Here is a 13,997-nt window from a genome sequence, read left to right as displayed (position 1 = left end):
ATGTCCAAAAACACAATAATTTTGTCTTTTTCTGGTTAAAGAAGAAGAATAACATGGCATGATTTCAAAATTGAGGTCGCAGTATAGAATTTATATTACATTGAAGCTTCCCTGCACTATAATGACCATTAAATACTTAAAATAACACGTAAGAACGTATAAAATCATAAAACATTAATATGTTTCATCAATTTGCTCTAACACAAACCTCAGCCGTCTGAATCTCTACTCTCCTACCCTTAATTTCATCTCACAGTGAGAGAAAGCATTTTTACATCTCACTATACAGAACACAATCAATTAAACAAACATACAAGGTGATTCTAAATTATTGTCGGTGTTTCCGTTTATAGGCCACCGAAAACCCGACATTAATTTAGAATTACCTTGTATATTCCTCTCATGAATCCTAATGATATTGCCTGCAACTGGTATTGAACTTCACATTTTCAAACATTAAATTTTTCTACGGAGGATTCCAGGCTATGATACTGCATATTGTATACTGCATATTGTAAACACAACGACCATTCAGTGCATAAATCAGACTTGCTACGTAGTTGAGACACTACTGATATATTACGTTGACTTAATGTAACACAAGCGGTACTTTGAATCTCGCCTAAGACTACGGAAAGCACATGCATTCGTGGTGCTTACCTTGTGAGACATGGCTCCAGCGACAGGCTCCCGTCACTCCTAAAACCATACAGAGGAAACACTGAAGCAGTACAATTCAGTTTCCATCTCTCTATAACTCTACAGTCCTTTCGCTGGACCTTGGCCGCTGTTTCACTTTCTTAATCCTATACATAGTCGGTAGGACTCCTTGGACGGGGGATCAGCCCGTCGCAAGGCCGCTACCTATACAAACACAGAATAAATGTACACAGACATACATGCCTCGAGTTGAATTCGAACCCACGGTACCAGCGTTCGAGCGAGCGAAGACAGTTCTTGTCTTAAGGGGCCCATACACGTACGAGTCTGGCTCGGCGAGCTTGACTCGGGAGCCGCGCTCGGATTAATTTCACCACAAACGCATGAACTGACTCCCAACTTGGAGACTCACACACGGATGAGTTTGGCTCATTGGAACCCGAGCCGAGTCGGACTCGTACGTGTATGGGCCCCTTTAGACCGCGCGGCCACTGTCATCATTAATTCAGTTTCTAGTACTTGGATTTAACCATTGCTCTTACTGGTGTATAAAATATACCGTGGTTACAAAATTAAATACTGTAGGAAAATTCTACGTTCGCAAACACAGAACATTATCTAATAACTACAACACTCACATTACAATAGAAACAAGCATGACTGAAGCATAACATTTCTGAATACCAATACACAGTAATTATTACATAATCTATTTTCTTAATGTCCAATTTAATGTTTAACCTCTCTCATGTGTCTTCTATATGATCGCTTCACGAAAGACTCGCCTTCAAGGCTCAATATGTATTTCTTATTTCTCCATCTGAGCTGTGTCCAACTCATTGCAACTTTTGTGATATTTGAACACAAAAATCTCGCTCTTTGTCTATACAAAGTCCTATCAGGATCGCATTAAATTTGTTCCTGTACCTAACTAATTAAGCACTACGCCACGAAGGTGTATGGTGGAATGGATGCATAGATTCACATTTTCTTGACCTCGGCATTAGTTGGAGGTGAGTGGTCACCTCCATGCCTCTGCCGCTTTAACCCCGGGGATAGATTCCTCGGTACCCATTGGATACGAGGCTGGGTGGGCCCCAGAGCCAGTCTGGACAACATGTAGACTTGAACTGCAGCCCCTCACTCGTCCAGCCCGTAGCCAGTCGCTACGCCGAGCACGCTAATTAGTATCGCATTAGGCATACAAATAGACCTATTTGTTTACAGCTCTGTTCTGGAAGCTCTGAAAAGGGACCTGCGAGTTATAAACATAGAGGCATCAATTCTGGAACCCCTTGTACGGTGTCAGAACAGTGTCTGTCGAACTCTGAACAGCAATATGGTCCTTTATCCTAATGAGCGTCTGGAGTTCGGTCAATGATTCCCTTCTTCTTTAATGCCTTATTCCTTACTGAAGAAAATTGATATGATCAGTCTCATAATAGAGATCATGATCACGCTTTAGTACTCCACGATTAGCTGATACGTGTGTTGTTAAATATCAATGGACGCAAGGAAAATGCAAGAAAATAAAACGATAGAAAGGGCAAAAAAGTATAGTTCCATTTCCTGTTAAGGAACAAAAGATAGCAAAAACGTAACAAGGTGAGTGGTCAGCATCATGCTGCGGTCCCATAGCCCCTGGCATGTACTAGTTTGGAGCCTAGGTGGGCTCTTCGATTGGTCTGAATGTCGTGAACAGACAACTAACCCTTTCCCTACTAGGAATTTAGCTCCGGCTTCATATCATTATATAAACTAAACTCCGTGGCATTTAGTTCGCAAGCGAACTATACCGACCGAGCGACCGCCGCTTGTCGGAGAATTTAGTGCCAACTTTTGCGGATAGAGGGTGTCGCGTGGTCGCACAACGGAGTCCCACGGCCGTTAAATTCTGTTTTCTAGACCGGAGTCGCTATTTCCTTGAAATGGCTCCTCAATTATCTTCACGGAGTGGACCCCGTTCCAGATCCACTACTTCTCCGAAAATCTGGCATATTCCATTTTTCTAGGTTATAGTAGCGGTAATGTGAATGCGGTAGGGTTAGAAAACTAAACTAAACTAATGACGTATCGTAGTTTATTCGTTTGTTCAGTATTCTGAAACGTATTGGGAAACTTCCGCTTCATTTTCTGAAGCACGTGACATGCAACTATTTCATTCCACTTCTCGAAATATATGTCAGTAGGCAACAGCCGAAGATCCTGGTCTCAATGCCAGGTCATGCGAAATTGTAACCGCATAACGTTGCAGCACTAACACAGCGGCCGTGGCCCATTTCAGTGTACGATACCGGAATTCGCCTGGAGTGACTTAAGGACCCTCGGTCAGGAAAGTCGGTGTTGCGGTCGAGATTCGAACCTGGTACATCCTGAATGATAGTAAGAAGAATTACACTCGTATTTGTGAGGGGGTGCTGGGTTCGATTATCGGCAGGGAAATTGGCTATCCTCACGGTGGAATTCCCTGTTTTCCTGCAATTCCTCCAGCCAAATGCTAGGATAGTATCTCTATTAGACGACGGCCGTTTCCTTTCGAATTCAATTTTTCAATTGATCTAATCCTTCCAGCCACACTATGGCCCTGGGGTGGACTCAGCCTACAATGGAAATGAGTATCAGGGATCTTCCTGCGGGTAAAGGGAGGCCGGAGCGTAAGGCTGACAATCTCACCGCCATCTGTGAGCCGACTGTCTAGAAAATGTGGGAGCCTCGACGTCTCACAACCCTATGGACCTCCACGGCCTGCTACAGGGATAGCTTTACCTTTAGCTTTGGGAAGGAGGCGTATTAAATTACACTGATGTCCGTCTGTCTGTGTATTGGTCTGTGTCCATTCGTCTGCGTATCACCCTTAAATATGGAGGCTCGTGAGGCTTATAAGATCACCTTTCTGTCTCTGTCTCTCCATCTTAATTTCTTCATTTTCTATTCGGTTCGTGTCATATCAAAGGAAAGTTAGCTCTTTCCATAAATTCTTGTTTTAAATGGATTAAATCAGCAATTTTCAACTGGTGTGCCGCGGCACACTGGAGTTACTTCTAAAACCGTCTGGAATAAATATTTTAAAAAATCTTCTCCATGGAGAAGCATATACCTAAACACCTGCGCCGTTCAATCCAAGTCTGTTTCCAACTCCTGAGAAAAGAAAATAAAAGTAAAGGTATCTCTGAGGCAGCGCCATAGCTCAAGTGGTTAGTCGTTGGTTTCCCACCGCGGCGGCCCGGGTCCGATCCCGGGTCTGGTCAAGTGGGATTTGTGGTAGACAAAGTGGCACTGGGACAGGTTTTCTCCGAGTACTTCGGTTTCCCCTGTCAATCCTTCATTCCACCAAATTCTCCATCATCATAAACACCCGGGGAATGCTACAATAGGCCCATCAGTGGCCGCCGTACCCAGTGGACCCAGTTGGACTCCAACCCCCACTAAGCGAATTTAAAAAAAAGGTACCCCTGTGACAGGCCGTGGAGGTCCATAGGGTTGTAAGATGTTGAGGTTCCCACATTTTCTAGACAATCGGCTAAGGTTGTCAGCCCTACGAGCCGGCCAACCTTTACCCTCAAGAATATTCCCGGTACTCATTTCTGTTAGAGGCTGATCGAACCCAGGGCCACAGTGCGGCTGGTAGGATTAGGTAAATTGAAACAATCCAATGACCTCATCGGGACTTGAACCTGTGACTTTCCGGCTCGTGGTATGGTGCCTCAACCAACTACGCTACCGCGTGCCGCTGTTTCCAACTCCTGAACGTCTGACAATTCAGTACCGCTGTTCGGCACGTTTGGTCACCCCTATTATATAAGACTACTTACTGTCAGCGTCGTAAAATAACCCCCCCCCCGCAACACACATACGCAAGAAGCGCTAACGCCAGAGCTAACTTGCTTGGTGTCAAGTTTGCAACATACTGATAACGTCGCCCAGAGGGGCTTCAACAAAGGTTCATAATGAGCAAAAGCTTACTTGATAATGCACTACACCTTGTTGCACACTTGCCAAAGATTAGGCTTGTGCCCATATCTGTTAAAGTTCGTGTCCAGTACGAAGTGAAATATGATATAAGTACACCAATAAAAAGCCACGCTTTCAAGGCATACCACATTTCACAAACATCAAGGGCATCTAACCAAACGATCTTATCTAGAGCTTAATATTCCATACAGGAGTACACACACCATCCACAGGAACTCCACACGGCCGGAAAGCCTTCCTGTCGTAAACGGGAACTGGCGTTATATACTAAGCAGCATATGTACTTTTGTTTTTTCCTTGGCACTACAACCCCAGTGGGCCTAGGCTTACCTCCATGAACTTCTCCGTTCACTTCGGTTTTTCTAGATCTTACACATTCGGTAGGACTCCTTGGGCGAGTGATCAGCTCGTCGCAAGGCCTCTACCTATACACAAACACAGAAAAACGCACACAAACATCCATGACCTGAGTGGGATTCGAACCCACGATCCCGGCTTCCGAGCGAGCGAGCCTTAGACCACTCGGCTACCGTGACCGGCAGCATACGTACTTACTACTTTCATTTTGTTCTCATGCTTAATCAGACTGGGCTTTAAATTTAATATACAAATCTTGCCCAAAACGGAACCTGCATTAAATGGAAATGTGCCTGGTACCCTGAATACCGAGTGAAAAAAAAAAATCAGCCTTAGTAAACGGAATCTAAAAATAATAGCGTAATTGAAACTGGTTTGATTGAATATTTAGGTGGCTTTCTTATAAAGAAAAATTGTTCCGTACTGACTCCTAGAGTTTATTCGACACGAAATGTTCAAAACTGAAAAAGAAAGCCTAACCATCTACAAAATATGTACAGAATTCGTTAACCAGGATGGGGTGGTGTGGACTGAATAGATCTGGCTCAGGATAGGGACCAGTGGAAGGCTCTTGTGAACACGGTAATGAACCTCCGGGTTCTACAAAATGCTGTGAAATTCTTGTGTACCTTCACAACTGTCGGCTTCTCAAGAAGGGCTCAGCTCCGTGAGTGAGTGAGTGAGTGAGTGAGTGAGTGAGTGAGTGAAGGCGTTAAATGTTCAAGCAGTGACTGGGAAATATCACGGAATGAGACTGGAACAGTACATCCCAAATGGAAATTCTGTGACAACTGTAAAGCAATTATTTTGGACTTACTGGATTAATTTATATTCTGAGAATATGAAATAGTATTTTAATGTATTAATAGACCATTGTAGGGGGGAGGGACGAGAAATAAACATGGGTCAGGAACAGTGTGAGATGTGTATATACGCCTAATATTAATTTTTCCATTCAAAATACGTATATATGGGGTACGTAATTATATTTATGTGGAATTAAGTATCGGGGTCAATGGAAACCTTCATGAAACGGTAAAATATCCCGGTCTCTCTACTTTTTTTATTGCTAGTGGGGTGGGACTAAGTCCCTTGTACTGCGGCCACTTCTGGCCTATTGTACCAGCCCCAGATGATAGGTGAGGGTGATTGTGGAGCAATTGGTGGAATGAAGATTGGCAGGGGGAAACCGAAGTACTCGGAGAAAACCTGCCCCAGCGCCACTTTGTCCACCACAAATCCCACTTGACCAGACCCCGGGATCGAACCCGGGCTGTCGCGGTGGGAAGCCAGCGACTAACCGCTTGAGCTATGGCGCGGCCCATCCAGGTCTCTTAGTATTAAGACATTTTACTGTATTTCTATGACCTTAAATTGACGTAACATGTTGAAAGGAAGAAGGCCTTTTTATATTTCATTTGTTTAGTTCTATAACTTTTTCGTGATCTGTTTGCCGATTTCGTATAAACTCGTATTTTCAGAACTTTTAGCGATAACAGCTAATCAGAATTTAATCAAGATAGAGCAGACATATTCTCCCGAAATTCTGGTTGATTTTTGACGGACTACAAGGCGTTATATCCCAATCAAATAGGATTCTTCATAACAACCGCTGTGAGAACCTCAAATCCTGCACACAATATTGAGGGGCTGAAAGTCCTTACAGACGTACACGAGTCTGCATTTCTCATAACGCCACATCATGAACTTCTGTAAACTAACATAAGTTTAATTATAACTCCAGACATCAGATTACGTAGCAGCACAATCCTATCAAACGTAACTGAATTACAAGATCCATTTATTCGATTTTACAACAGTGTACGAAGACCTGTTTCAGTAAATGTAATCAGGGCAAATGTTCCAATTTCCATAAAAATCTGCATGCTCCTAACTAATCACTGGGTACATGAAATTCACAAACGTAACAAAAATTTTGTTACGAAGTTCCTGAGTGTGAGAGATAATATCAACAAGACATAAAAATTTGTGCCTAAGTTTTCAGAAGAAATGAAAATCATTGGTACGTTTTGGGGGCACGAGGTAGCGTAGTTGGTTGAAGCACTATGTCACAAGCTGGAAGGTCGCGGGTTCAAATCCCGATGTCATTGGATCTTTTTTCAATTGACCTAATCCTTCCAGCCACACTATGGCCCTGGGGTCGACTCAGCCTCTAACAGAAATGAGTACCAGGAATATTCTTTGAATATTCTTGGGGGTAAAAGGCGGCCGGCGCGTAGGCCTGACAACCTTGCTACTATCTATGGGCCGATTGTCTAGAAAATGTGGGAATCTCAACATCTCACAACCCTATGGGCGAGATACCTTTACTTTTACTTTTTGGCACGTTTTTATGGAAGAGACCAGAAACAATACACACTTACTGAGGCCTGGCAGGGAGCCTCAGGGAGTCCAGACTGTTGGAATGGAACGAGTGTCTCTGAGGGGACGTCGGACTGGCCGGCTGACTGGAGCTGACCATCCCTCCGCTACTGAACACCCTGGCTAGGCGCAACTTCAGCGGTCGGCAGTTGCTTTCCTTCTTGCCGCGAACCATGTTAAAACAACACTAAGTGGCGCCCACATAACAGTCTTTGTAATCAGCAGGAACAAACGTCACTTCACGTTGCTTCCTCAAGAACAAACCGCACATCCTAACCACTTCCCCTTGCAACGAAGAAAAGCGCCACAGGATTGTCCAGCGTCTGAGATTTCTGAAACACCCTACCAGGATCCAGGCCGATGTTCGATTCTCGGGTCGGTGGAGGCTGGATATATTTATTTTCTCCGCCACATTCACCATTACCATCGGGTCCAACTATATTTACGTACTTAAGCTTGCCATTCAAGCCTCCTGTTCTCAAAGTCTGATAGGTACTTGGGCAGAAAGGTAAATTTATCTTCTAACGTAACATCTTTCAGTTATGATAGTCATGCACAGGATCGAACCCGGCGCATTCCAAAAGATCAAACCGCATAATTAAAGGAGAAATCGGAGCCTTGAGAAAATATGATATTAAGATGTGGAGTGGATAACACTGGCTCTCGACAGGGTTAAATGTCAGAGTTCTGTGAGCACGGTTATGAAGCTGTGTCCCACGGAATCAGAGCAAAGGTGTATCAGCTCACTCAGGCTCATAGAAATATTCGTGTAAAAGGTTAAGTTGCCCCTGTGTTTAATTAATTAATTAAGCACGACGCCATGAAGACATTGAGAAGTGGACGCATAGCTCCGCCATTCTTCACTTCGGCAGTAGACAGAAGTGACTGGTCAGCTTCAAGCTTCTGCCGGTTTACCCTCGGGGGTATAGCCTCTAGTATGGACGGGTGGATGGGCCTCAGAGCCGGTCTTGAAGTTAACACAAAAATCTTGCCCCTACAGGGAATCGAATCCCTGTCGTCCAGCCCGTAGCCAGTCGCTATACCGACTGAGCTATCCCGATTCTATATGCTAAATACAGATTACTGGAATTGTGGAATAGCTTGTGGCCGGTTTGCAGATATGATAAGAACCAGTTATCTGATACAGCAGTTCCGTATATCAGAACCTTTATTCACCTCAGGTGGAAGATGAAGTTCTTGAATTTTTTTCCCCCCTTGGCACTACAGCCCCAGTGGTCCTGGGCCTAGCCCCATGAACTCCGTTCACTTCGGTTTTTCTAGATCTTACACATACGGTAGGACTCCTTGGGCGAGTGATCAGCTCGTCGCAAGGCCTCTACCTGTAGACAAACACAGAAATACGCACACAAACATCCATGCCCTGAGTGGGATTCGAACCCACGATCCCGGCTTCCGAGCGAGCGAAGACAGTGCATGCCTTAGACCGCTCGGCTACCGTGACCGGCAGTTCTTGAATTACCCTGAACAATTTTATGAAAACTTGGGTAAACCTGTCGCTGCGTTAACCTTCTTGCTAGAAGAACATCTAGTTTCGAGTAGAACTCATACAGCCAACTTTCTCACAGCACAGACTTCTGCTCCTACAAACCTTGTGCTGTTAATGCCGCATTTAGGTAATGCAAATTTATAATCCAACTATAAAAAGCAAATATAAGAACCTGAGTTTTTCACTGAGCTAACAATTCCCTTTGTGTTTATTTAACGACGCTGTCAGTAACGAAACCGTACAGCGTCGTTGATATCCGTAGATGATTAATGAATATGGAACAGTCGGTGGAAGGAGAATTGACAAGGTAAGCCCAAGAACTCGGAGAAATCCAGTTTCAATGCCACTCTGTCCACCTCAAACCCCACATGACCAGACCTGGAATCGAATCCGGGCCGCCGAAGCAGGAAACTGGCCTGAACCACGGCACGGCCCAAATTCTTATTATGGTCTTTTCGGTTATGACACCGTACAGTCCGTAGGTGAATGCTAACGTTTAGGAGAAACATTATTCCCCCTTATTATGGATAGAAGAGAGAGTGCGTTACTCTAAAACGTTGGTACCCACCTACCAGACTACACGGTGTCATACACCAAGCCCGCAATATAGAAAAAATGGAAGTTGGCTCCTGGCTAAGCATACTGAACTCAATGAGCAGATGGTCATATCTTCGAATCCTAGTCTACCCCGAATTTTTATCACTTCCTACCAGAAATATGCTATTGTTTATGATATTGTTATTATCATCTTCACCGTTATCATCCCTTGGTGAAGAACTATTACTTAAGTGTACATGGAGCAGGCTGGCTCACCAATAACGCCTCCGACCTGCATTCGGCAAATGCCAGGTTCTAATCTCTGCCGGAATACCGAGTACCCTGACTGTTTGCATGATTTTCCTCAGTCCCTCCAAGAAAATTCTGAGATAATGCTTCAAATTATGCCATAACGGCTTCCTTCGTTAATCACTTTTTTCCCTCTTTGGCGCTAGAGCCCCAATTATGGCCTTGGCCTACTTCCATGAACCTCTTCGTTTCACTTCGATTCGGTAGGACGGGTGCTCGGGTCGTCGCAAGGCCTCTACCTGTACACAGACACAGAAAAACACGAACATACAAATATTAAATATCCATGCCCTGAGTGGGATTCGAACCCACGACCTCTGCTTCCGAGGAAGCGAAGACAGTGCATGCCTTAGACCGATCGGCTACGTGACCGGCTTCGTTAATCAACAGTCACACTGATATTGGACGCTAGTCATCGATACTCTTCAAACCACAAATAAATAAATACTTCGATTACTTAAAATTGTCGGACATAGTATCAAGGTTTCGCATTATCGCAGTGTCTCCAACTGTTGATTTACCGTGCAATTAAGATAGGCTATCACTATTTGCAAGTGTGGTTATGATTCAGTTTACAACAGATTTCACACGCTTAACCCAATGGTTCCTTACCCATCGCCATCAAACCGAATGATAAAATACATTTCATCCATCCCGCCATTTTTAGACTACTTTCTATTTTGAAAAAATAAAAGGAGGCTTATGATATCACCTTGCTGTCTGTGTCTCTCCCCTTCTCTTTCGTTCCTAGGCAACGGCTGGGTAAACACGTTTCAGCGGTAAAGAATCCACACGCAACAATAGAAAAATCGTTGGGTGCAGTATTTTCCATCAGATCCGTGTCGTATCGAATAGTACTCAATATGCAATGAAAGAAAAGTAGGTGAGAGAGAGAGTGAGAGCGTGCGTGCGTGTGTGTGTGTTTGTAGAGGAGAGGGCCAGGTACTGAGTGAGTGACCGCTCGAATCAGCCCCAGTAGAGGGGGAGTGACCACTAGCAGTCAGACCCCTCCTCTCTTTGAAGATACGGCCACATTTCAAAATAAGCAGAAGTGTTGGAGGGGTGGTGGGAACAGAAACGTGGTCATGGGACCCGAAACAAGGATTGACTGTGCTGGCGACGGCCAGCAGCAAATTATCCGACCGACTGATCGAAAAATAGGCTATTAATTCTTCCCAGAAGGTCTATTACTATACAACATTTCGGGGCCCTATATTCACCGTCGATAATGCCACTTCCGCCATGTAGGATATCAAAAAGTGTGGTGCTGGATGGCCCTTCAGTAACACGCGAGTAATATTAATACCAAATTTCGTGAAAATCGGTCAATTTCTTCAACCGTTGATTGCGACACACACATACAAGCAACATGCTTGATCTCATAAAACTATTTCTTTCATTATAGAAACAAGTATACTAAAAAAAATGCCAGTATGTTAAAATTGCTGGGACTCGGAAGGGCCAAATCACTTTGATACAAACATGCGCCAACTTCAAAGAATATAGCCTAGGCTCAATATCAGTAGGGGCACTTGCAGAGCAGGGTGTGTCTGTGCAAGTGCCCCTACTGATATTGAGGCAAACAGGCTTTCTGCTGAGCCCCCCCTTCTATGCATGTCACTGATAGTAACTCTGTTACGTTATTTTGAATTAGAACTGCATTGAATTTCTTTTGCGTTTCTAACACCACTAAGAGAAATTAAGATGCCATTAGTTGTTTTCATATTTATTTTCTCAATTCCGCAGTTAAAATTTCCCCAGCGTCCGGACCGGCTCTGGGGACCACCCAGCCTCCTATCCAATTGATAAGGGGGGCGATTTTCCCCGGGGGTAAAGTGGCCGGGGCGTAAAGCTCCCCACTCACCTCCATCTAGTTCCGAGGTCAAGAATGGCGGAGCTATACCTCCTCAGCCCCAGTGCTAAATTCATTAATCACAGGGTCAACATTACCTTTACCCTACAGCTAGAATTATTCATTCTTATGCAATCATAATAATTAGGTCAAAAGTTATAGTTCAACCAGAAACGCTTTAATCACAGCACCACTTCAGATAACTGATCCAACACCAGAATCTATATCCTACAATTTCGTACTCCATAAAAATACTAAGTGCTTGGCATTACAGAACCATAAGCAGTACTGTTAAATCTCAGAATTACCGGGTTCTTTGGACTTCGGCCATCGTCCACTCTTCTAGGAGCCAGAAAACACATAGTTTCGGAAACTGGATCTGTTTCCGTCCTCAGGTGAGGGGGGAAGGCACCTACTTAGTTGGGTCACTTCCTTCGTGTAACAAGACATCTTAAGTTATTTAATACATAACAAGCACTCACCACTGACGAATGCAGCAGCATTTTCAGACTCCCACAATTCAGAGTGAAAATGGGATATCATCACATAACAAGCATAAATTCACAATTCGACTCACACATCAGCACAGCGAACATAACCACGCACTGACAATAGTTACCGCCATCGAACTATTGCTCCGTTCCCGCGGTTCCCGCTCTTAAGCGTTCTCAAGCCTGTTCCAAATACAAATAGTCAACGATCACAATTCGAAAGAAATAGTGTGTGCTGCCATCTAATGATAGCTTAAAAATTAGAAACACAAAAATGTGACGAACGAAATACGAGTTACTGCGCTTTCCGCCTGCATCTATTGCAACATTAACATGACAGCCAAGAACAACGGAAGGTGCTGTGGTGAACAGGTACTCATCTTACATGTTTGCATCACATTTCTGGTTCTAAAGCCCAGCACGTAGTGCTACACTACATGCAGAACTCTGTAAAAGACAGTCATGCAAAGTAGCATTCGGCGGTTGTAGGTGGTGTCTCATGCGGCTGAATACATCCCACAAAACTCAACTTAAATAGTAAAATAATCAATAATTCCTTTCGACATGGGCTTGATGAGGCATGTACTGTCTTCGCTCCTTTCGAAACCGGGATCGTGGGTTCGAATCCCACTCAGGGCATGGATGTTTAGTTTGTGTGTGTGTGCGTTTTTCTGTGTTTGTGTACAGGTAGAGGCCTTGCAACGAGCTGATCACCCGTCCAAGGAGTCCTACCGAACGTGTAAGATCTAGAAAAACCGAAATGAACGGAGAAGTTCATGGAGGTAGGCCTAGGCCCACTGGGGCTGTAGTGCCAAGGGGGGGAAAAAAGGCTTGATGAATGACGTGAACTTCTGTAAACCTCTAAATCTGTGTTTCTCAACTGATGGGATGCGTTCCATTTGTAGCCTCCCACAGTCGGCTGGATGGGATGAAAAGATTAAAATCATTAAATTAAATTAGATTAACATCAGTAAATTATTAATTAAAAAAACTGAATAGCTACAAGTCTTGAAGAAAAAGAAGCGTTGTGTTTACTGTACCGGGATTGTGGCTCTCTGACAAACTGACCCGTGGAACGCAAAATGCAGAAAGCTGAGATTCAGTGCTGAAAGCAGGTTCAAACTTATCAAATGTCTGTGAAACTGGTAGCAGTTCTTATTATTATTTGTAGCAGCCTGACCGGTATCTTCAATTACGCCATGGCCTCTTCCTTGCACGACCTCCCCTATTCGTTAAAAAATCTGAGAATCAGTCTTAGACCTACATCGACAGTAACATCGAAATGATAGGCGAATTAGTGACCCATGTACCAAGCGGATTCAGTCTTACTTACTCATGGAGCTGAGCCCCTCTTGAGGAGGCGCTAATTCTGCAGCTACTCAAGAATTTACCAGCATTTCATGGAACCCGAAGGTTCATTACCGTGTTCACAAGAGCCCTCCAATGGTCCCTATCCTGAGCCAGATCTATCCAATCCATATCATCCCATCATATCTCTCTAAGATCCATTCTAAGATCCACCTACGCCTTGGTCGTCCCAGTGGTCCCTTTCCTTCCGGCTTTCCCACCAATATCCTATACGCATTCCTCGTCTCCCCCATTCGTACTACATGACCTGCCCACCTCATCCTCCTTGACTTGATCATTCTAATTATACTTGGAGAAGAGTACAAGTTATGAAGCTAATAGTATTAGCAACATTCATAATAATTCATAAATGTATGTATATATTTAAGTCTTCTTTAGATTTATGCTCACAGATTTATTTCTGTCATATTTGTATTTTGTTTTAATTATTTTTTGTATCTCTATATACTCGTGCTAACTTTGTAATTGGCCACTGTGTTGTTAAGTTATTGCACGTAAATAAACATGAACTGAATTGAATTGAAATATCTGAACTGTGGAACCCACGAAATATAACAAAAAA

The 13,997-nt window shown here is 43.8% G+C and overlaps 1 protein-coding gene across 2 annotated transcripts in view; it reads right to left on the bottom strand.

Moving 5' to 3' along the window:
* LOC111868990 (rap1 GTPase-activating protein 1) overlaps positions 1 to 12,119 on the bottom strand; it is a 639,633-nt gene extending 627,514 nt beyond the window's left edge. Inside the window, exons 1-2 of one of the 2 annotated variants that reach the window (XM_023860137.2) lie at positions 12,059 to 12,119; positions 661 to 699 (exon numbers count right to left, since the gene is read on the bottom strand). Coding sequence is in view for 1 of the 2 variants with exons in the window: in XM_023860134.2 (XP_023715902.1) it covers positions 661 to 699; positions 7,374 to 7,546 (212 nt within the window). In the remaining variant the exon portion in view is untranslated. Of the gene's footprint in view, positions 1 to 660; positions 700 to 7,373; positions 7,778 to 12,058 lie in introns of those variants that run through there. The other variant, XM_023860134.2, reaches the window with a different exon arrangement.
* Positions 12,120 to 13,997: the final 1,878 nt, after the last annotated feature.

Source organism: Cryptotermes secundus, unplaced genomic scaffold (genome assembly GCF_002891405.2).
Source record: "Cryptotermes secundus unplaced genomic scaffold, Csec_1.0 scaffold70, whole genome shotgun sequence".
Taxonomy (NCBI): Eukaryota; Metazoa; Arthropoda; class Insecta; order Blattodea; family Kalotermitidae; genus Cryptotermes; species Cryptotermes secundus.
This window is presented reverse-complemented; position numbering and strand designations above follow the sequence as displayed.